The 25,050-nt window shown below is 44.5% G+C and overlaps 1 protein-coding gene across 2 annotated transcripts in view; it reads left to right on the top strand.

Annotated features, from left to right (window-relative positions):
• Positions 1 to 24,792, top strand: part of CACNG3 (calcium voltage-gated channel auxiliary subunit gamma 3) — a 33,155-nt gene extending 8,363 nt beyond the window's left edge. The window contains exons 2-4 of one of the 2 annotated variants that reach the window (XM_067460527.1): positions 17,948 to 18,031; positions 19,008 to 19,142; positions 23,538 to 24,792. In XM_067460527.1, the coding sequence (XP_067316628.1) occupies positions 17,948 to 18,031; positions 19,008 to 19,142; positions 23,538 to 24,052 (734 nt within the window). In that variant the 3' untranslated portion in view covers positions 24,053 to 24,792. Of the gene's footprint in view, positions 1 to 17,947; positions 18,032 to 19,001; positions 19,143 to 23,537 lie in introns of both variants that reach the window. The other variant, XM_067460526.1, reaches the window with a different exon arrangement.
• Positions 24,793 to 25,050: the final 258 nt, after the last annotated feature.

Here is a 25,050-nt window from a genome sequence, read left to right on the forward strand (position 1 = left end):
CTACAACTCCCAGAAATTCCAGCCAATTTACCAGCTGTTAGGATTTCTGGGAGTTGAAGGCCAAAAACATCTGGGGACTCCAGGTTGAGAACCACTGATCTATCATCTATTTACCTTTTTATATCATTTTTATATTTCTATCTTTTTATGTCTCTAGCTATCCACCCACCCACCTGTATCTCTCTTCATCCATCCCCCCTTCTACCTACCTTTCTATGTTTCTTTCTCTCTCTGTCCATTCATCCATCCACCATCCATTTATCCATTTATCTACCTACCTTATCTACCTGTTTATTCGCCTGTTTGCTTATTCCACCCACCTATCTACATATCTCTCTTTTCTCTGTCCATTCATCTTTCTACCTACCTTTCTGCGTTTCTCTCTCTCTCTCGCTCCATTCAACAACTACCTTACTACCTACCTATCTTTTTGCTTCTCTCTCTCTCTCCATCTATCTACCTACCAACCAACAGATAATAGATAGAAAGCTAGAGAGGCCTAGCTTTCTATCTATTATCTGTTTGTCTATCCATCCAAACATCTATCTATCTTTCTCTCTGTCTGTACACCTGCCCATCCATCTACCCACCCAGACTGTCTTCACGCATGAATTTTAAATGCGTGTCCTTTGTTTAATCTCTGTTTTCTGTATTGCAATATGTATGTTATATGGAAACATAGGTTTTAATATGTATATTTGTGGTGTTTTTGCAGTGTTTATGTGTTTTAATTGTTCTGTAACCCACCTTCAGCCATGAGGAGAGGAGGGTAAGAAAGAAATAATAATAATAATAATAATAATAATAATAATAATAATAACTATTATTTCTTTCACCCTCGATCTACCCATGTGCCCATCCATCCACTTACCTACCGACCTATCTACCTTTCTGTGTTTCTTTGTCTCTTTCTCCATCCATCCATCTATGTATGCAAGCATCCATTCATTCCTTCATCTTCTTACCTACCCACCTTTCTATCTATTATCCTTTTGTCTGTCTATCTATCTTTCTATTTATCTGTCCACCTGCCCATCCATCTATCTATCCATCCATCCACCTATCAATCTACATATCTACCTTTTTTGTGTTTCTTTCTCTCTCAATCCATCTATTTACGTACCAACCATCCATTCAACCCTCCATCTATTTACGTACCAACCAACCTACCTACCTACCTTTCTATTATCTGTCTTTCTTTCTTTTCATCTGCCCACCTGCCCATCCATCTATCCATCTACCTTTCTGTTTCTTTCACCCTCCATCTATCCATCTGCCCATCTATCCATCTACCTATCAATCTACATATCTACATTTCTCTCTCTCTCTCTCCATCTATGTATCCAGCCATCCATTCAGCCTTCCATCTTTTTACCTACCAACCTACCTACATACCTTTCTATTTTCTTTCTTTCTTTCTTTCTTTCTTTCTTTCTTTCTTTTTATTTGCCCACCTGCCCATCCATCTATGCATCTACCTTTCTGTTTCTTTCACCTTCCATCTATCCATCTACCCATCCATCCACCTATCAATCTACACATCTATGTTTCTCTCTCTCCCTCCATCCATCTATGCATCCACCCATCAATTCAGCCCTCCATTTGTTTACCTACCAAACTACATACTTCTCTACCTTTCTATTATCTGCCCGCCCATCCATCTCTCTCTTTCTCTCTCATTACCTGCCTCTGCATCTCCCTTATCAAGGTAGGCGATTGCAAACCAGACCAAGCTGCTCTTCCACTCTTAGATTGACCCCTGCCCCCTTGCGCAATGGCTTCCCCTTCCTTCCAGTTGAGGAGGCCTTGTTGCCACTGGCGAAGGAGGGAGAACAGCGTCTTTAGGCAGGACTGTGCCGCAGCCCCCACTGGTGCCTTCTTGGCATTCAGGGCCATCTCCTACTGTGCGATTCCATTCTGCTCCTCGAGGCCCAGCTGAGTAAAGAGTCCTCGGCTTGGAGAAGATGTGTGCTTTGGGTGACGGGGAGGGATTAGCTCTGTCGCTAAACACAACGGTGGCGGGAGAGGAGAGGTGGCTCTGGCAGGGATGTTTGTTCCTCATTCCCTCCCCCACCCCTCAAGTAGTCACAGTGACATTTCTTGCAGTCAGATCTCTCTGGGACATTATTTCAGAGGGATGGGAGAGAAGCCCCAAGGCTGAGGGAGCAGCTAACATGGCAAACCCCATAGTCACACTTTAATGGGTTGAACAGGCCGCACTGTACTGTTGTGGAGTCGTTCTGCAGTATGTTTGCACTGCATTGCAATAATGTAATATGCAGAGGTCTGAATCTGAACTGTTCAGAATGGGTAGCACATATGACATTTCCCTTTGGGGATCACTGGAGGAAAGGGCAGCAAAATGGCCTATGATATAAATAACAGGATAAAGTGCATGGTTTGCAGCAGCCCCTTGAATAGCAACATGAGAATAAAATAGGCGATACTGTAGAGACCAAGGCTAAAGGAACTGGCCATTTTTGGAACATCTGCATTCATTTCAAGATTGCAAAAGCAGAGATGTGCAATGGGGCACATAGTTCTTGACCAAACAAAAAGAAAAGGCATACTCCATTCAAATATCCGAGAGACACAAACCCAAAATGATGCCAATGGAAATAAGGCGTCACAAGTTGCAATGAAGGGGGAAGCTCTATTGCTTCTATCAGAGATTGTTTGCTTTTGTGGATGCTTGTTGTTGTTGTTGTTGTTGTTGTTGTTGTTTTTGTTGTTTATATCCTGCTTCTTCTTTCCCAAAGGAGACACAGACTATTTCCACAAGGCATTGTTATTGTTGTTGTTGTTGTTGTTGTTTGTATTTATATTCCGCTCTTTCTCTCCCAAAGAAGACTCAGGGCCCTTCCAGACAGGCCCAATATCCCAGGATGTGATCCCATGTTTTCTGTTTAGCCCAGATTATGTGGCAGTGTGGACTCATATAATCCAGTTTAAAGCAGAAAACCTGGAATCAGATTCTGGGATATAGGACCTGTCTAGAAGGGCCCTCAAAGTGCCTATTTCACTAAGACATTGTTATCGTCATCGCAGAGGCGCCCTAGGTAATTTTCAATGGTAAGCAAACAGTATTTTGGCACCCCCCCTTCCCCGCCCAACCAATCACTGATATATATTTCCTGTTCATTGTGGGAGTTCTGTGTGCCATATTTGGTTCAGTTCCATCAGGATGCTCTTTGATTGTAGGTGAACTATACATCCCAGTAACTACAACTCGCATATGTCAAGGTCTATTTTCCCCCAAGAGCACCTTAAGAGCGCCCCTGGGAAAAATCAACTATACTGCAAAGGCTTACTTCGCGTAATGGGTTGAGCCGCCCCTGCGTCATCGTCATCATCATCATCATCATTGACATTAATATTTCTCTGCTTCTTTCCCAAAGACTGAAACTGTCTATTTCACTAAGGTATTATTATTATCTGTATTTATATCTTGCTCCTGCGCTCCCAAAGGAGACTCAAAGTGCCCGTGTCATTAAGGCAATCTGAGCCAAATTTCCTGGTAAAAAGCCCCTAGAAAGCTTTACCTCCAGGATCAAAAAGATCCTTTTGAAAGAGAAAAGCAATCCCCATGAGATCTTCCAATATAAAGTGGCATTCAAACCCCCCGCCTTGTGCTTCCAAGGTCAGGAGCATGGCTTGGCAATGCCACGGTTCTCATTCCCGAGCCATTCATACGAAACGCCTTGAGATGCGTTGGTTTTATTGCATATTTATGGCGGCCGTCCCTTCTGCCGCCTGCCTGCCTTCCATTCAGGGCTGGCGATTGTCTGGTGTAACCTACTGTCCTAGATTTCTGGATGGGAAACAAATGCCAATGAAAGTGGAGCGGCTGGGTTTCCACAAAATGTGGGCAATGAGAGGCACAGAGATGCGCCATTGGATTTCCTGGATTCCTGGAAGACTTGCTGGAGCTGAGGTGGAAGGGAGGAGAGAGAGAAAGGAAGAGAAAGGGGAAAGGAAGAAAGAGAGGAGAGAACGCATTGCAATGGTGCCCCTTCAGCTTCTCCATTCAACTGCCTGCATTATGCATTATGCTGCACTGTCTCTCTGTAATAGCAAGTGCAAGGGAGGGTCCCATTGGCCTTGGGACTCAGGCAACAACAATTATTGTTGTTGTTGTTGTTATTGTTGTTGCTCCACTCGTCTCCCTTAAGTGAGACTTAAAGCAGCTCACAATGTTAGAATATAATTAAAAACCCATATAATTATTAAAATGATCTCTCTGACCCTGAAAATTATTGTTTTTAATGGAATTGGGAAAGGAGGATAAGGTGCAGTGGTTTGACTGTTGACTTAATGCAACGGGAGTTGTGGTATCGCAAGGTCCAGAGTTTTCTTTAAGAGCATCTGTATTGTTGAATGAATGCAGTTTGGGCTCAGTTGTAGTATCACAAGGTCCACAGTTTTCTTTAAGTGCACCTATATTGTTGAATGAATGCCGTTTGGGCTCAATGCAATGGGAAATGTATTATCACAAGGTCCAGTTTTCTCTAAGTGCACCTGTATTGTTGAACAAATGCAGTTTGGACTCAGTACTATGGGAGTTGCAGTATCGCAAGGTCCACAGTTTTCTCTAAGCACACCTGTATTGTTGAACGAATGCAGTTTGGGCTCAATGGTATGGGAGTTGTAGCATCACACGGTCCATAGTTTTTTATAAGTGCACCTGTATTGTTGAACGAATGCAGTTTGGGCTCAGTACTGTGGGATGGGAGTTGTAGTATCACAAAGTCCACAGTTTTCTCTAAGCGCACCTATATTGTTGAACAAATGCAGTTTGGGCTCAATGCTATGGGAGTTGTAATTTGACAAGACCTAAGCACTCTCTGGCAGAAAAGACCTTGCAAAACTACAACTCCCAGGGTCCCATAGCATTGAACCGGGGCAATTCAAGTGGTGCCAAACTGCATCCATTCTACAATGTAGATGCACCCTTCGGACTTTTGAAACTACAACTCCCACAATTCTGTAGCATTGAGCCATGGTAGTTAAGGCAGTGTCAAACTGCATTCATTCTACAGTGTAGATGCATCTTAATATTGCAGTTTTCTGCTATAAAATATGCCATTTTTGCACGCACCTTCCTCGTTTTAAATCCCCCAAATGACTGGTGGAACTTGTCTAAAAGATACCTGATTTCCAACTCCCAGATTATTTGCCCACTGTTCCTTCAGAAAACCATCCACATTTGACACCCGCAACAGCGGCACTGAGTGTTTATATCTCTGAAATTGAATACTTCCCTTCTTATTGGATCGGCTTGCCATGTCTCATTCCACTCCATCCCTTTCTGCAGAGAGGAACTCTCTTTTCATGTTCCATCAAGGACTAAAAGCGTCAATAAATGCCAATCAATGGCAGGCTCTATGCGGCGTATTGCAAAAAGGGCTCCTAGCCTCTTCTCTTGGCATGGAATTCAGATATGAACAGATCAAAAGCAATTTCTATTTTCAAAGGGAGAAGAAGCAGCGCCGAATAACTTCCCGGCAACAGCATCGTCCACAATTTAGTTAATTTTTAATTGTTCCCTAAACGATGATATAGTGGTTGAACAGGAGTGTAGACACCTGGGTTTGAATCCCTGCTCAGCCATGGAACTTCAATGGGTGACCTTGGGAGAGTCACGCTCTCTCAGCCTGAGAGGAAGGCAATGGCAATCCTTCCTGGGACAAGTCTTAACAGGGCCATCTTAGGTCAGAAATGCATTGAAGACACACAACAACACATTGGAATTGGGGGGGGGGGGGGGTTGGTTGGTAACAATTGTGTGACCTTGGGAGAGTCACACTATCTCAACCCCAGAAAAAAATAGCAAACCTTCCTTGGACAAGTCTTGATAAAGTCATCTTATGGTCACCTTTGGTCAGAAAGGCATCGAAGATACACAACAGCATATTAGAAATTGGATCTCTTTTTTTGGGAATAATGGCATCACACTGTCTTAGCCTCAGATGGAAGCAAAGATATACCGCTTTTGAGCAAATCTTGCAAGGAAACTCCATAACAGATTTGGAAATACCTTGAAGACACACAGCAGCACATTGAAAATTGGGGTTTTTTTTAGCTAAGTAAGAATGGCGTGACCTTGGAGGAGTCACACTCTCTCAACCTCAGAAGAAAGCAATGGCAAACCTTCTCTGGGCAAATCTTGATAGGGTCACCTTTGGTCGGAAATGACTTGAAGACACATAACAACCAACTGGAAATTGTTTTTGTGGTGACAATTGTGTGGACCTGGGAGAATCACACGGTCTCAGCTTCAGAGCTGTAGCAAATGCATACCTCTTCTGAACAAATTTTGCCGAGAAAATCCATGAAAGGTTTGGAAATACCTTGAAGACACACAGCCAATGCTCCTCGAAAGGTTCAACCCCCCCCCCCCCCCCTTTTGTTTGCTGTGTTGCCTTCAGAGACAATAATGCGCAAGAAAACAAGTCCTTGGGCAGAGGCACAAAAGCTTTAAATTGAGCCAGGAAAGTAGGAGAATCGGCTCTAATGCCAAAGAAGCATGGAAACAATGCTTGGAATCAAAAGTAATTGAGTGCCGGCGCTTTGCACAATTGCAAAAACTGGTGAAAACATTCAGGAGGAAGAAAGCAGCTGCGGGGATGTGGGCAAACAATGGCTGCAGCTGAGCAGGAAAGCGATGTTCTCTCCTCTCTGGCCATTGAGCAGCTATTTTTGCCCCAAAGGAAGAGAGTGCCAGGTCGGTGGCCAAAATCGCATCCATTTCTCCAAAGACACAGTTTTCCAGGTATCGTGGCAATCTGGTGTCCCTTTGTGGTGAATCTGTTCTGGGTTTGAGTCCAAACTTCAAACAAGAAGAGCCTGTTCTTCATATCATTAAGGAAGTGGTCTGCAAACACTTAGAAAGGAATGCGGTCATCACTAATAGTCAACATGGATTGATAAAAAACAAGTCATACCAGACTAATCTGATACCTTTTTTTGGTAGAGTTACAAGCTGAGTAGATGCAGGGAACACTGGATGGAACATATCTGGATTTCAGGAGGTCTTCCTTCAACAATGTCCACTATAACCTTCTGGCAAATAAACTAGTTAGATGTAGGCTAGGCAAAACTATGGTTGGGTGGATCTGTAATTGGTTAAGCAAACAAATTCAGAGGGTGATTCTCCCCAATGCTGCCTCTTTCTCCTGGAAAAAGGTGACAAGTGGAGTGCCATAAGCAAGGTCCTGTTCAAGATATTTACTAATGACTTAGATGAAGGTTTAGGAGGCTTGATTATCAAGTTTGCAGACAACACCAAATTGGGAGGGAAAGCCAATACTCCAGAAGATGGGAGCAGAATTCAAACCGATCTTAACAGATTAGAGAGATGATGGACCAAAACTAACAAAAGGAATTCAACAGGGACAAATGCAAGATACTCCACTTAGGCAGAAAAAATCAAATGCAAAGATATAAAATGTGGGATGCCTGACTCAACAACAGTATATGTGAAAATATCTTGGAGTCCTCATGGGGAGGAAGGTAAACATGAGCCGACAACGTGATGCGGCAGCTTAAAAAATGAATGCGATTTTAGCCTGCATAAATAGGAGTCTAATGTCTAGATCAGTGTTTCTCAACCTGGGGGTCAGAACCTTCGTAGAGTCATGAGGGGGTGTCAGAGGGGTCACCAAAGGCCATCAGAAAACACAGTATTTTCAGTTGGTCATGGGGGTCCTGTGTGGGAAGTTTGGCTCAAGTCTATCATTGGTGAGGTTCAGAATGCTCTTTGATTGTAGGTGAACTGTAAATCTCAGCAACTACAACTCTCAAATGTCTAGGTCTATTTCCCCCTAACTCCACCAGTGTTCACATTTGGGCATATTGAGGATTCATGCCAAGTTTGATTCATATCTATCATTGTTTGATTCCACAGTGCTCTCTGGATGTAGGTGAACTACAACTCCAAAACTCAAGGTCAATGCCCACAAAACGCTTGCAGTATTTTCTGTTGGTCATGGGAGTTCTGCGTGCCAAGTTTGGTTCAATTCCATCATTGGTGGAGTTCAGAATGTTCTCTCATTGTAGATTAACTATAAATCCTAGCAACTACAACTTCCAAATAACAAAATCAAACCCCTGCCCAACCCCAGCAGTATCGTGTATTTGTGCCAAATTTGGTTCAGTGAATGAAAATAAATCCTGCATATCAGATATTTACATTACGATTCACAAGAGTAGCAAAACTACAGTTATGAAGTAGCAACTAAAATAATTTTATGGTTGGGGGTCACCACAACATGAGGAACTGTATTAAGGGATCATGGCATTAGGAAGGTTGAGAACCACTGGTCTAGATCCAGAGAAGTCATACTACCTCTCTATTTTGCCTTGGTCAGACCACACCTGAATTCATACTGTGCCCAATTCTGGGTTCTGCAATTGAAGGGAGATGTTGACAAGCTGGAATGTGTCCAGAGGAGGGCGACTCAAAGGATCAAGGTTCTGGAGAACAAGCCCTATGAGGAGTGGCTTTAAAGAGTTGGGCGTGTTTAGCCTGCAGAAGTGAAGGCTGAGAGGAGACATGTTGAGGGCCATGGATAAATAGGAGAGAGGAATTAATATGTGGGAGAGAGCAGGCTTGTTTTCCACTGCCCTGCAGACTAGGACGCAGAACAATGGCTTCAAACTATAGGGAAGAAGATTCCACTTGAGAGGAACTTCCTAACTGTGAGAGCTGTTCAGCAGTGGAACTCTCTGCCCCAGAGTGTGGTGGAGTCCCTTTCTTTGGAGTCTTTTAAACAGAGGCTGGATGGCCATCTGTTGGGAGTGCTTTGAATGTGATTTTCCCACTTCTTAGCAGAATGGGGTTGGACTGGATGGCTCACAAAGTCTCTTCCAACTCTATAATTCTATGATTCTGTGATCTATGCCTGAACTCTCCCTAGGAGCCAAGATGATTTAACAGAGAGGGCATCACACTTTGGCCATATCAGAAGAACAAATTATTCACTATGAAACACAATCCTTGGTCAAAGTGGAGGGCAGTAGGAAAAGAGGAAGTTTGCATCTCAGATGGGTAGACTCAGACATAGTTGTCTTGAGTCTGCAAGGAGAGAGCTGGGGTTTTGATTTCAGGGAGACTTAGAGGTCTCTCATCCACACCACAAGTTGAGCTTGACTTGAAATTCATTCTGTCCAACCAAGCATCTCTCCATATGAATATTAAAACCCCAGAACCAGGAGAAGTAATTTCAGGATCGGAAAACAGGGTAGGTATAATGGAGAAGAATGCACCTATCCTGAAAAGCCTCCCTTTGCATTTCTGACCCCGCTAAGCCTAGGGCCCCAAAGCCCATCCCTTTTTGGTTTCTCCTTCTTCTTTTTCTTCTCCCAGATTGTTTTCGGTGTTTCTCAACTACCTTGTGTAGGTTGTAATTATCCCACAGATTCCAGGATGGGAGCATGATTCATTACCGCGATGGAGACTCCTACACGCACATGTATGAACGCCGAAATAAATGCCTCGGCATGCGTTCCAAACTTTGCTTTAAGGACAGTCCAGAGGGGGAGAGTTTGCTTTGACACATTCTCCATTCCTCCGGCGCTTTCTATCTTTCTTTCATTCATAAAATCTGGGTCTCCTCCCTTTTGGGATTGTGCGCTTTCACCTTGCACTTATTTGACTCTGTCTTTCTCATCAAAGCCATGATAAACATGCGGAATCCATCGTTAAGCATTGCAAGTTTTGTGATTCTCCAGACCTTTCCATTGGTTTTGAAGACATAAAAATAAAAGGAGTTGGTGGAGAGGATACTTAAGGCTACGTTGCCACCTCAAGAACAGTTCTAGAACTCTTTACTTCCAATCAAAACGATGATAAAAATGATGAATCCACAGAAAAGCTCTCATCATAAGTATTGCAAGTTTGGGGATTCTCCTGACTTCTCAATCAGTTTTAGAAGCATAAAACTCTTTATGGATGCTTCCTCCTTTGTTGCAATTTAAAAAAAAAACTTCGTGGTTGTTTTTTGCTTTGTCTCCAAGCCATCTTTGCAAAAATTAGCCTCTAGGGCCAGCGACCTGTTAGCTACTGATCCAAAGCGCCCTCTTTAATGCAATCATCAATTGGGATGATGTATAAAGCTCTATATAGCTAGGGGCCAGGTTATCCAAAGAGCTGCATTGTTCATCCTATTAAGATGATATGCATTTCCATTTCCCTTTTTTCCCAGGAAAAGCATTTGGGTAGTTGGGTAGTTGAGAAAGCCAAACTGTGCTGTCAAAGCAATGACCCTTTTCCTTTGCAGGAAGTCTTCCTTGGTGTCACATTCAAAAGTGTGCTATGTCTTGGTTGGCATCCCATCCAAAGGTGGATTATGTCTCACTTGGCATTCCACCCAAAAGTGTGCTACATCTTCCTTGGCATCCTATCTGAGGGTGCTTTACATCTCCCTTTGCATCCCATCTAAAGGTGCGCTATGTCTCCCTTGGCATCCCACCCAAAAGTCTGCCACGACTCCCTTGGTATCCCATCCAAAAGAGTTCTGCGTCATCCAAAAGCGTGCTACGTCTTCCTCAGTATCCCATACAAAGGCATGCTATGTCTCCCTCAGTATGCCATCCTAAGGTGCACTATGTCTCCCTTGGCATCCCACCCAAAGATGTGCTATGTCTCCCTCAGCATCCCACCCCAAAGTCTGCTATGTCTCCCTTGGCATCCCATTCAAAATTGTACTACATCATCCAAAGGTGCACTATGTTTCCCTCAGCACCCCATCCAAAGGTATGCTATGTTTCCCTTGGAATCCTATCCAAAGTTGTGCTCTGTCTCCCTCAGCATCCTATCCAAAGGTGTACTATGTCTTCCCTGGCATCTTATTCAAAGGTATGCTATGTCTCCCTTGGTATCCCATCCAAAGGTGTGCTATATCTCCCTCGGCATCCTATCCAAAGGTATACTGTGTCTCCCTTGTCATCCCATCCAAAGGTGTACTGTGTCTCCCTCGTCATCCCATCCAAATGTGCGCTATGTGTCCCTCGGCATCCCATCCAAAGGTGTGTTATGTCTCCCTTGGTATCCCATCTAAAGATGTGCTATGTCTCTCTCGGCATCCCATCCAAAGGTGTTCTATGTCTCCCTCGGCATCAGCAATCGTGAGTGTTCGGCACGCCAATGCCAATCTATTTTATCCTCTGACATTTCTCTTGGATTTTAGGAAAAGAAGGGGGAAGGAGGGAGAGGCGGAGGGAGGGGGGAACCTCCACTCTATTCATTAAAATCCGGAGATAGTTCCCATGGCAACCCCGTAGTCATCTGGCATCCAGAAATATGCTCCGACTTCGGAAGAGATGCCACATAATCACATTGAAGTGGACAAGGAAGGGCTCCAGAACCCCTTCTTGTTACACCTCCCTTTCTTGGGTCTGCTTAATACCATTGCGTGGAGTCGTGGTGGTTAAAGTGGTGCCAAACTGCATTCTTTTTACAGTGTAGATCCACTCAGAGACGGGCTATTAACTAGGTTTGACTGAGTATATCAGGTACCTAAGGTACTTTTTTGTGTTTCATTGGAGGCCATTCCACATTATATTATTGGATATCCTGTTATCCCAGCGTCAGGATGAACTAGATGGGCTTTGGAACCCTTTTGGATTTTGCTACTCTACAGTTCTATGGTTCTCGGGCTTTGCAATGTCCCTGGTGTCAAAATGCAAGAGGTTATTCCAAAACAGCAAGAATTGGTGCAGAGGAGCTCTGGGCCCTCATATACCACTAATTTGCAGACCTTTGGGGTCTGCCAATGAGTTTCTTTGGCATTTGTGTAGCAGGGGGATGGAGCCGTGTCTGCGCTGGATCTCAAACTTTGCCTGTGATCCCTGTCTTTCTAAATGCAGCTCCGCACCGGATTTCTGCCTCCTGCCTTGCCTTGAAGAGCACCCACCAGCACCCAGGTTCCTAAGCAACTCTCTTCATTGTGGGTGGGAATGGTTTCGATGGAGCACTCTCTCTTTGCTATATATGAGCACAAAGTGGGAGGGATTGGGGGGGAAATGGATTTGGGGGGCGGGCAGGTACCCCCAAACCCTTCTCTCCTTCCTGCCTGATTATTTGGACTTTGGTGCCAATGATGGAGAGCCCCTTGTCCGAATCCGAACCCTACTCTGCCAGTGGCATCTTCCTTGCGTTCTTCTACATTACAGGAACTGAGCATTAAGGTATCAGGTTTAAGCATGCCAAGAGGAAAGGGGAAAGGAAAAGGGTGCATTTCAGAAAGGAGTTGGACTAGATGACCTTTGGGTTCCTCTTCCAACTCTCGTGGAACACAGACTGCCTTGGAAGGCAGTGGATACGCCTTCTTTAAAGAGATGTTGGATGGCATCTCTGTTTCAGTGTGTTCGCCTGAATGACAGAATGGGGTTGGACTACATGACCTTTGTGTCCCCCTTCCAACTCTGATAGAATATGGATGGACTGAGAGAGATGGACTCTCCTTCTTTTGGGGTCTTTAAATGGAGTTTGGATATGCACCTTTTAGGAGTGCTTTGGTTGTGTATCCTCGCATGGAGAAGTGGGCTGGACTAGATGACTTTTGGGGGCCCCTTCCAACTTTAATCAAACATGAGCAGCCATGGAGGGTAGTAGGCTATCCTTTAAAGAGAGGTTGCATGGGTATTGTTTGGAAGTGCTTTGGTTGTGTATCCCTGCCTGGCAGAAGGGGTACCTGCCTGCCCCCAAAGCCCATGGCAGAAGGGGGTTGGTCTAGATGACCCTCGGGTTCCTGTTCCAACTCTAGTGGAAATTGACTGACCTTTAGAGATTGGCTTCTAGGTGAGGGGGGAGGTATTCAAGAGAGGTTGGATGGGCATCTTTCAGGAGTGCTTTGGTTGTGTATCCCTGCCTAGAAGAAGGGGGTTAGAATAGATGACCTTTGAGTTCCTCTTCGAACTCTAGTGGAAATGGACTGACCATGAGTGGCTCTTCTTGTGGGGGATCTTCTAAAGAGGTTGGATGGGCATCTTTTGGGAGTGCTTTAATTGTCTATCCTTCTGTGGCTTCTGCTCTCTCTGCCTGCACCAAAGCAACTTGGATCGGCCATTCATTATCCCAATGATCTCTCCCCGGTTTGACAACCCTTCCCTCTCGCATATGCCGTCTCCTGACAGCTGGCAGCCATCTTGGCTCATAGAGGACCCTGGGGGCAACTGAAAAAGGAGGAAGCCGTGCACCTTCCTTGGGCCCAGTGACCCCAGCACCCTGTCAGGGCAAATCATGGATCTTGGCATCAAAGAAGAGAAGTCCCAAAAGGGAGGAGGACATCATTGGTATTCCAAATGAGCTCAGTTTCAGGAGCGTTCAAAAGGCCACAGTTGCAGGAGTGTTTCAGGGCAAGCCCCATCCAGAGAAATAGGTTTGCATTTGCATCTTCCACTTGGTTGCATCCCTATTGTAATGCTTATTTTATCCCATTATGAACAAATGGATGGAGGTTATTTTGATGAGGATGTTGGGTTATGCATCCAGACTTCGGATGTGGTTTGCACTCCAGAAGAACACTAACGAACTAGAAGGGTGATCACAATGGTCCAAGGTTTGGAAAACCAAAGCTTTATGGCACGCATGTCCAAAGTCCGGCCCACAGGCCATGTTCAAATTTCTATCCGTAGCCTCTGTCACATAATCAATAATATGTGGCCCACCAGCACTTTATCAGAAGATGATAAAAAACATAGTTTTGAACATGCATTTTTTTCAATCCGTGTATCGTTTGTTCTTTCGTTTTTCAAGTGACAATCAAACCAGGTCTCGTAAACTCGACAAATTACATATTAAAATAAAATTTGGTCCAGCAACTCTTTTTCCCATTTTGTGTTTTTGATCCAAATCTAAAATTGAAATAAGGAAAAACGTAGCCTTTTTCATTTTCTGATATCAAATAATACTTTGTATTATAATTGAAAATCAAAAGAACAGGTTGCTGTGAGTTTTCTGGGCTGTATAGCCATGTTCCAGAAGCATTCTCTCCTGACATTTCACCCACATCTATGGCAGGCATCCTCAGAGGTTGTGAGGTGTGTCGGAAACTAGGCAAGTGAGGTTTATATATCTGTGGAATGTCCAGGGTGGGAGAAAGAACTCTTGTCTACTTAAGGCAAATGTGAATGTTGCAATTGGCCACCTACCCCAGGCAGGAAGCAGCCAGGCTTTGAGGCTGCAAGGCTATTTAATGCTAATCAAGGTGGTCAATCGAAACATTCACACTTGCCTCCAACAGACAAGAGTTTTTTCTCCCACCCTGGACATTATTCCACATTATTCCTCACTTGCCTAGTTTCCAACAGACCTCACAACCTCTGTGGATGCCTGCCATAGATGTGGGCGAAACGTCGGAAGAGAATGCTTCTGGAACATGGCCATACAGCCTGGAAAACTCACAACAATCCAATGATTCCGGCCATGAAAGCCTTTCACAGCAGAAAGAACGAGTGATGCAGGGATTCATATGACCCTCAGTGTTTCATACTTTGGAATAAGATAACTGTTAGTGTTATTTTCCCGTTCACATGTTTTGGATTTAGAAGTTAAGCTGAGCATTTAATAGTGAGTAATATGTCATGTTTCAAATGAACCTAGATACGTTTAATCTTCCAGACAGACGTTTTCTTCATTTCTGTGGGCTTCAAAAATAAAAGGCAGAGTGCTTGTTACAAAATCTTGTTTAGATTTATTTGCGTTCTGTGTGAAGAAATAAAAAGTATGCCGTTTGCAAAATGTCATAAAATAGTTCGTTTGCATTTAATGTTAATAGTTCGAAGAATGTCAGGCTGAATGATCGGCCCCCACACGTTTTCGCCTCACCAAATCTGGCCCTCTTTGCAAAAAGTGTGTACATCCCTGCTTAACGGGGAAGAAGTTAAACATGAGCCAACAGTGTGATGCAGCAGCCAAAAAGCCAGTGGGAATCTAAGCGTAATCATTAGGAGTCTAATATCTCAATGGAAAGAAGGCATAGCTAATGCATGACTAGAACTAGATGGAAAGCAAAGGCAAGGGCAAAGAGGCCAGTTACCCAAGTGCCACCTCCCTGGAAAATTTATCTATTTATTCATTAATTCATTTGATTGTTTATTATTCCACCTTTTCTCAACATGAGACCCGAGGCATGTTATATACAAATATGCTTTGGGGTGCCCATCTCTGGAGGTTTTTAAGCAGAAGCTAGATGGCCATCTGCCTGGAAGGCTTGGATTTGTCTTCTATTTTGGCAGAAAGGGGTCGGGCTGGATGGCCTTTGGCGGTCCCTTCCAGCAATAACATTGTATGATTTTATGTTTCTGCTGTATAATATCCTTCTGCTTGAGAGTCTGGTGAAATCTCCTTCTCTGGAGACTTTTAATCAAAGGCTGAATGACCATCTGTCGGGAGTGCTTGCATGGTGTCTTCCAGTTTAGCAGAATTGAGTAAGGCTGGATGGTCTTCAAACACGTGGATTCTGGGATTCTATGGAAGTACAACTAAAACCTGACTGCTTCCTCTTGCATAAAATTGGGTATGCAATTCTGCTCCCCTCCAGTTCCCCAGTGCATGAGCAGAGTTCCTAATGGATAAAGGTTGCACAAATCCTTGCAAAATTATTGTATGCTCATAATGCTATGTCGATGCCTTGATTTCCTTCGCAATGTTCCCATTTTGCAGAAGGGGCCAAAAAAGAAGCAGCAAGCGCATTGCTCAGTGTGTCTGCAATTACTCAAAGTCAGCATTTAGCGGGAAAGCAGTGGCTTCTGGTGTATACTGCATTAAAAAAATAATATCCCGCGAAAGTGTTGTGACACCATTAAATATTATGCAATTCTATCAAAACTTTTAAAACATGTATAGGATGTATAGTAAGGATGAAAAAGCCGCACACCTATTAAAAAAAAACCCAACCCTGCTGCCTCCGCATATGAATCATTTCCAGGAGATGCCTCCATTGAGATGGAGTGGGATCCGTTGATGGCTTGACACTCCATCTCTCGCCCTCCGTGGCAGTTCAAGTGGTGCCAAACTGCATCTATTCCATGTTGTGGATGCACCCTTGGTTTCATGTAATTTTGCTTCCTTGGGTACCAGGTTTGAGAAAGGGTTAAAGCAAGGAGTGTATGGATGGAAACAAGTCAGCAATGTGAATTCAAGGGAACTGAGCTGGATGCAAAAGGCGAGAGGCAGGAGAAGTCAGATAAAAAGAGATCCGCTTCCCAGAATATGAGAGAGAGAGAGAGAGAGAGAGAGAGTTAGTTCACATTGCCATGAAAACCATAAAAAGCAGATCAAGCCATGCAGAGGGAGGCATCTCCTTTGATCATCTTGCATTCTTTCCACCACAATCTGGTCATCTGCATTTCTCACTGAAAGCCACCATTAAGTGTCTGGATTTGGACACCGGCCCAGGAATCATTTAAGGCATTTTGGGGATGGGGGGTAATGGATTGTCCCCATTGGGACCCATTGGATCCCTGGAGTTGACATTAAGGACAAGTCAGTGCCATTCCATCTGCCTCGATGCCACCCCAGGCAACTAATAAAACGTGTTTCCAAATGCAAGGCATTACATGAAGCTGGGTTGCTGTGAGTTTTTCGGGTTGTATGGCCATGTTCCAGTAGCATTCTCTCCTGATGTTTCGCCTGCATTTCTGGCTAATGCCATCTTCAGAGGTCTGTTGGAAGTGAGGCAAGTGGAACGTGTGTGTGTGTATCTGTGGAATGTCCAGAGGTGGAGAAAGAACCCTTGTCTGTATAAAGCTATTGTGAATGTTGCAATTAACATGCAAAGATTGAATAGCACTGAGTAGCCATTAAGTTTGCAAAGTCAATTAGTGAGGGTATCTGCATAGAGGTAACCTGGCCTTTGTAGCCTGGAGGCATCCTCTGTTTGAGAGGTGTTAACTGACACTTAATTGTTTGCTGTCTGGAGTTCTCCTGTTTCGAGTGTTGTTGATTATTTACTGTCTTGATTCTGGTGTTTTTCAATACTAGTAATCAGATTTTGTTCATTTTTATGGTTTCCTCCTTTCTGTTGAAATTGTCCACGTGCTTGTGGATTTCAGTGTAGTCTGACATGATAGCTGTAAAAGTTGTCTGGAATGTCTGTGTTCGCAATAATATTCAGCTTGGCTCAAGTGCTCTGCTATAGCTGACTTTTCTTGTTGAATTAGTCTGCAGTGCATGTCATAAAATCGTGGAGTCATAGAGTTGGAAGAGACCTCATGCGCCATCACGTCCAACCCCCTACCAAGAAGCAGGAAAATCGCAAAGCACCCCAACAGATGACCATCCAGCCTCTGTTTAAAAGCCCCCAAAGAGGGAGCCTCTACCACACTCTGGGGCAGAGAGTTCCACTGCTGAACAGCTCTCACAGTTAGGAAGTTCTTCCTCATGTTATTTGCTTGCTTTGTTTGGTGGTCCCTATGTAGACTTGTCCACACCTGCAGATAGCCTCACTGAATGACTTTGCAGCTTCATGACTACTGAATGCTATTCATGCTTGCTACTTGCAACATTCACACTTGCTTCAGAATCAAAGAATCATAGAGTTGGAAGAGACCTCATAGGCCATCCAATCCAACCCCCTGACAAGAAGCAGGAAAATTACATTCAAAGCACTCCAGAAAAGGGTTCTTTCTCCCATCGTGGACATTCCGCAGATATATATACACTCCACTTGTTTCACTGCTAACAGAACCACTGAAGATGCCAGCTACAAATGCAGGCAAAACATCAGGAGAAAATGCTACAGAAACATGGCCATGCAGCCCAAAAAACTCACAGCAACCCAGTGATTCCGGCCATGAAAGCTTTCGACAACACATTACATGAAATTGTGGAAATGAAAGAACAGCATAAGTATAGGATGGGTGACACCTGGTTGGGCAACTTGTCAATGTGAACATCTTACATTTTGGTTCTGTCTCCTTTTTTTTTTTTTTTGTTCTCCAGGAACGTTTCGGGGCATCTGCAAGCAAATCAATCACTTCCCAGAAGATGCTGATTATGAGCAGGATGCAGCTGAATACCTCCTGCGTGAGTTTATCTCTCCTCTCTGTTGGTGCCTCCAGCTATATCTACACAGTAGTTTTGGTACCACTTTGACTGCCATGGCTCAATGCTATGGGATCCTGGCATTTTAGTTTAATGGGGCACCAACACTCTTTGGCAGAAAACGCTAAAGTCCTTGAGCATCACAGTTGCAGTGGATTAAAACTGCATTCATGCCACAGTGCAGATGCACTTACCTGCCTCATAATTAGGAGACAACATATGAGTAAATTAGTGATTTCATGAAACCACAATCTCCCAGAATTTGAGATAAATTGACCTAAATACCCTCAAGTCACCAGATTCCATCTGATCTTGGAAGATGGGAGACTAACAAACACTTCTTCCTTGACTAAGACAATCAAGCAGAATTAATGAGATTGCCAGGTATTTTATCTATGTTTTAGTATGCGCTTTTATAGATGTATTTGACTGTTGTTGTTGTCGTCATTGCTGTTGTTAGTATTATTATTTGATAGGCAGTTTAGTTTCTTTTCCCCAAGGACTATAGACCAGAGATGGGGAAAGGGACCTTTTGGGACGATGATTTCCCCAAATCACTGAATGGTGGATTTTGAGAGTTACAGTCCAAAAAAGAAGGCCCTTTTGGACTGTAACTCCTGGTGCTTAATATAGAACACCTTTTCTCAATGTACCTTGGAGGCTATAGTCCCATAGAGGCCATTCTGTTCTTTATAGTAGCCATGCCACTCTTTGTTTGCTATTAAGCTGCAACTCCCATCAGCCCCAGCTTGCATTGCTAGTGGATAATGGGACCCAGGGAATCGCAGTCCAGCCCCATCTGCAGGGCTTCATGGTGCCCACTTTAGGAAGGAAGTCCCCTCTCAAACCATATATTTTAGGATCTGTTTAATGTGGGATGAAGCTGCTGTAGCTCTGTGGTGCAGATGCCTTCCAATCCCGCTTAACGGGGGCTCCTTGCCTTTCCGTCCAGGTGCAGTGAGAGCATCTAGCATCTTCCCCATCTTAAGCGTTGGTCTCCTCTTCTTCGGAGGTCTCTGTGTAGCTGCCAGTGAGTTCTACAAGAGCAAACTCAACGTCATCCTCAGCGCCGGGATCTTCTTTGTCTCCGCAGGTGAGTCTTCCAAGGTGCAGAATTAATATAGGGTTGCTGTGAGTTTTTCGAGCATAATGGCAATGTTCCAATAATCAAACCACTATGTCCTTCTGAATCCTAGGGTTTTCTATGAAAGATTTACTCAGAGAAGGCTTGCCATTGTCTTGGTGGATAAACTCCGCAGACAACTAGGCAGGGGGAGTGTATCTGTTGGTTCTCCTGGACATCTCAGTGGCTTTTGATACCATTCACCATGGTATGCTTCTGGGTCAACTTGCTGGGATGGGACTTGGGGCCATTGCTTTGCAGTGGCTCTGCTCATTCCTGGAGGGCCGGACCCAGAAGGTGGTGCTGGGGGATGACTGTTCAGACCCCTGGCCTTTAGCTTGTGGGGTTCTGCAAGGCTCGATTCTATCCCCCATGCTATTCAACATCTGTATGAAACTGCTAACCAAGGTCATTCAGTTTTGGAGTTCGGTGTCAACTGTATGCAGATAACACACAATCTCTCCTACTCCTTTCTGCCAAATGCCAAGGGAGCTGCTCAGGTCCTGAATCAATGCCTGGCAGCTGTAATGGGCTGGATGAGGGCTAACAGATTGAAACTTAATCCTGACAATACAGAGGTCCTCTTGGTCAGTTGTGGGGCCGATCAGGGTATAGAGTGGCAACCTGTGCTTGATGGGGTTGCACCCCGCCTGAGAAGACAGGTCCACAGTCTGAGGGTCCTCCTGGACTCAGCGCTGATTCTTGAAGTTCCTGTGTCGGCGAAGGCCAGCAGGGCCTTTGCACAGTTAAAACTTGTGTGCCAACTGCACCCGCACCTCAAAAAGTCTGATCTGGCCACGGTGGTCCATGCCTTAGTTACATCTTGGATGGATTACTGCAATGCACACTATGTGGGGCTGTCTTTGAAGATGGTTTGGAAACTGCAATTAGTGCAGAGTGCAGCAGCCAAATTTCTAACAGGAGCTGACTATGGGGAGCATACCACTCCCCTGTTAAAGCAGCTCCACTGGCTGCCTGTGAGTTTCTGGGCCCAGTTCAAAGTGCAGGTCATTACTTATAGAGCCCTTTATGGTTCGGGTCCAACCTATTTTTGCAACCTCATCTCCCCCTATAAACCCACTCAGGCTTTAAGGTCCTCCAGGGAAGCCCTTCTCATGGCCCCACCACCCTCACAAGCACTGTTGGTGGAAACGAGGGAAAGGGTCTTCTCGGTGGTGGCCCAGCTCTGGAATGCCCTCCTTAAAGAGATTAGACCGGCTCCCTCCATAGCTTTCTTTCAGGAATAATTAAAAACATGGACATGGAAGCAGGCTTCTGAAAATTGTTGATTTATAATTCTACTGTGAGGGTGGTAGTGGTTTATAGCTGCACTAATGCCAACTGGTCTGAACTGGTTTTGCCTCTGGTGGGCAACATGTTTAAATCCAGCAAACAGTTTTAATGCGTGCTAATTTCTATTGTGCTATTATTTATTTTAGTCTGTTAGGTTTTTGATATTGTTGTTATATATTATGTTTTATTTTTCTCTTGGTTTTTGTGTTTTGTTTTATTTTCTGTTACATTTTGATATTGTCGTTTATATATCATGTTTTATTTTTGTGTTTTGCACTGTGTTTTACTTTTTGAAAGTCACCCCGACTCCTGTTTGGAGAGGGGGCGGGATATAAATGAAGTATTATTTTACTGACACAAAAACACAGTATGTCACAGCAAACGAGATCTATATGCTGGATTTCATATCACAAAATCACAAGTTGAACACTTCCCAAGTGAATGATGCACACAGATCCAAGTAAGGTAGCCTTTTGCAGGTGACAGATCATGATTTTGTCAATGTTTATTGTTTCCAAATGCTGACTGAGATCTTTTGGCACGGCACCCAGCGTGCCGATGACCACTGGGACCACCTGTACTGGTTTATGCCAGAGCCTTTGCAGTTTGATTTTGATGAGTTTTTCCTGTTATTTTTCCTCAATGCGACTGTCACCCGGTATGGCGACATCAATAATCCAAACTTTTTTCTTTTCCACAATCGTGATGTCTGGTGTATTGTGTTCCAAAACTTTGTCAGTCTGGATTGGAAAGTCCCACAGTATTTTCGTAAGTTTATTTTCCACTACCTTTGCACTACTGCTGGCAGGTGGTACTTGTGACATAAGTTCCAGTGAATTATTTGGGCCACAGAGTTGTGCCATTATTATTGTTGTTGTTGTTGTTATTGTTATTATTATTTCTTGGAGGCTGAGAAAGTGTGGTTTGCTCAAGGTTACCCATTGGAGTGCCACAGCTGAGTGGGGATACAAACCTTTGTCCTAGTCCAATGCTTAAATCACTACATCACAAATTTGTGAAGCATTCTGTGGTATTTTGGGGAATTTTAATTTTTGTCCTATGTTTTAAATTGATTTTATGGCCTTTGTTATGTATTGTTATGACTCTTTGTTTTCTTATATATTTTCATTATCCTGCTTCAAGCCATAATGAGAAGCTAGTAACAAATAATAATTTTAATAAAAACAACAACAACAATAATAATAAACCTTTATTTATACCCCGCTAACATCTCCCGAAGGACTCGGTGCGGCTTACAAGAGGCCGAGGCCCAACACATCAATAAAACAGCAGCATAACAAATACAACAGTTGCAACTACTCCTGCTGCTACAACAACATCCTGCTTACTCCAGTAGGGGTTTCTTGGCAGAGGGTGTGCTATTGCCCATTATTATTACTGGACTGGATGGTTTATGTCGTCTCTTCCAATTCTATGATTCTATGATGATATTATTATTATTATTATTATTATCATCATCATCATCATCATCATCATCATCATCATCATCATCATGGAATACCACTTTTTCTCTCTTAGGGCCCTTCCACACAACCATATAACCCAGAATATCAAGGCAGATAATCCACAATATCTGCTTTGAACTGGAATATCTTAGTCTGAACTGCCAGATAATCCAGTTCAATGTGGATTTTATACAGCTGTGTGGAAGGGGCCTTAGAAGAGACTCAAAGTGGCTAACAATACTAAAACCATACAATGTTTAAATTAAAATCTAAAACATAAAAGTATTCAGATATAATTAAATACAAGTCTTCTCTGCAGCAGAGAGAATGTTTCTTCTATTGCTTTTCCCTGTGGCTGAGAAAGTGTGACTCCTTCAGTGTGTTCCTATGGCTGAGCCAACTCCATTCTGACCCCCTTCTTTTTCCTCCAGCTCTTAGCAATATCATTGGGATTATCATTTATATTTCTATTATTATTTGAAACACAACAAGATGAGTCCACAGCAGATACCTCCACTGGCTGTTGTATTGGATCACACGTCAGACACTTCCCAAGTGTCTAGGACTGTGTGATGTATCGCCGAATAATGCGTGCAGATCCCAGTAAGGTGGCCTTTTGCAGCTGGCAGATGGTAATCTTGTCAGCACTGATTGTGTTTAAGTGCAGGTCAAGGTCTTTAGGCACTGCACCCAGTGGCACAATCACCACTGGGACCACCTTTACTGGTTTGTGCCAGAGTCTTTGCAGTTTGATCTTTACATCCTCATATCGTGTCATATTTTCCAGTTGTTTCTCTTCAATCTTGCTGTCACCTGGGACTGCAACATCGACAAGCCATACTTTGTTTTTTAACATGATTGTGAGGTCAGGAGTATTGTGCTCCAAAACTCTGTTTGACTGAATCCGGAAGTCCCAGAGTAGCTTGACGTGTTCATTCTCTGTAACTTTTTCTGGCTTGTGATCCCACCAGTTCTTTGTCACAGGTAGATGGTATTTGTGGCACAAGTTCCAATGAATCATCTGAGCAATGGTGTTATGCCTCTGCTTGTAGTCTTTCTGCGCGATCTTCTTGCAGCAGCTGATGATGTGATCTATTGTTTCATCTGCTTCCTTGCAGAGTCTACACTTGAGATCTGTCATCGACTATTGTTGTTGTTGTTGTTGTTGTTACTGCTTCTGCTGCCACTACTTCTACTATCCCGCTTTTTCTCTCTTAGAAGAGACTCAAGGTGGCTAAAAATACTAAAAATCATACTGTGTTTAAATTAAAACCTAAAACATAAAAAGATTAAGAAAAAAATAAATATTCCGCTTATCTGCAGCTGAGAGTGTTTCTGCTATTGCTCTTCTCTGTGGCTGAGAAAGTGTGACTCACCCATGGCTACTCATTGGAATGCCATGGTTAAGCAGGGATTAGAACCCTGGTCCTAGACCAAAGTGCTAAGCATTACATCCTTAAGTGACCCGCTCCTATGGTTTCCTTGGCAGAGAGTTTGTCATGGCCCTTTTCCGAGACTGAGAGAGTGTGACTCATCCAAAGGCCACTCAGTGTGTTCCTATAGCTGATCTGGCTCCATCCCGACCCCTTCTCTTCCCTCCCTGCAGGCCTCAGCAACATCATTGGCATCATTGTTTACATCTCAGCAAACGCCGGGGACCCCGGGCAGAGCGACTCCAAGAAGAGCTACTCCTACGGCTGGTCCTTCTACTTTGGGGCCCTATCCTTCATCATCGCGGAGATGGTGGGGGTGATTGCGGTGCACATGTACATCGAGAGGCACCGCCAGATGCGGGCCAAGTCCCACTCGGTGGCCCTGCTGAAGAAGTCGGCTTTTGCTCGGCTCCCCACCTACCGCTACCGCTTCAGGCGGAGGTCCAGCTCCCGCTCAACGGAGCCCCGCTCTCGGGACCTGTCCCCTTTGGGCAAGGGCTTTGGCGCCATCCCTTCCACCGACATCTCCATGTTCACCCTCTCGCGGGACCCCTCCAAGGTGACCCTGGGGACGCTGCTCAACTCGGAGCGGGACCACGCCTTCCTCCAGATCCACAACTCCCTGCCCAAGGAGTTCAAGGATGCCTTGCACAACAGCCAAGCCAACAGACGGACCACGCCGGTCTGAAGGAGACGCGGGACCCCAGCCACGTCGCCGTTCAGACTGCATGATGCCGCTGACCACGCCCCCCACCCCGCCCCCTTCTGTGATGGTGTTCCTCGTGCAACCTTCGGATCCTTTCTCTTCCCCAAGAGAAATCCTACAAGGCCTCCTCGAGGCTTTCCTTGGGGGTTTTGCTCCATTTTGGGACCCAAAACATCCTCTGACTCGGCTCTTTCGCGGTCCCTCTTGGTCTCTGGCCAGGAACACACACCAACGTTAGCCCATCTATGAACATGGCACCCGTTTTGGGGTCTTCGGTGGCCCACTCTTCTCCAAAATGCCCAATCCACATAAATGCTGGAGAGCTTATGAGAAGACTGGGCCACAATCCCACTTCCGACAATGGTGTCTGGCATCTTGAGGGTTTTTTTGGGGGTGGGAGGGGGGGTCCTCACTGTTATCGTGTGCATGCATTAAATCCTCCAGAACCCAGTTTTGGGAACGGGACGGCCTTTTGACCCATTTAGGAAGGGTTCCCTATATTCTCTGTCCATCCCATCCTCACCTCCAAGACTTAGGGCAGAAGACCCTGCTCCAATGTGATGGTCCTCAACCTGCCCCTTATGGGTCGCCTTTTGACATTCCAGGTGAGATGAAGCCCATGAAAAGAACCCTCCGGCCCCCAAACTGGACTTTCAGGGGAAGTCATGACCCAAGCGTAAAGGAAAACCAGTATACCCAATAAAAACACATTTGGATCAGCAGCCCTGGCTGAATGACCCTTTGTCAGAAAGGCGAGGGGATGATAACAGCCTGAAGGTCAGCTCCTAATATTGATAAACACCAAAGGCCCTGATGAAAGAAAGCAGGGAAAGGAGGTTATTTGCAGTTTAGGTCTTCCAGGTGGGGACATTCGTTGACACAATATTGCACATGGTTCTCCTGCATTGGAAATAGGTTTGAGGGCTGAAAAAGGGTATAGACTGCCCTATGCTTATAGGGAGTAAATGCAAAGAGACTCA

This window comes from Anolis sagrei, chromosome X, assembly GCF_037176765.1.
Source record: "Anolis sagrei isolate rAnoSag1 chromosome X, rAnoSag1.mat, whole genome shotgun sequence".
NCBI lineage: Eukaryota > Metazoa > Chordata > Lepidosauria > Squamata > Dactyloidae > Anolis > Anolis sagrei.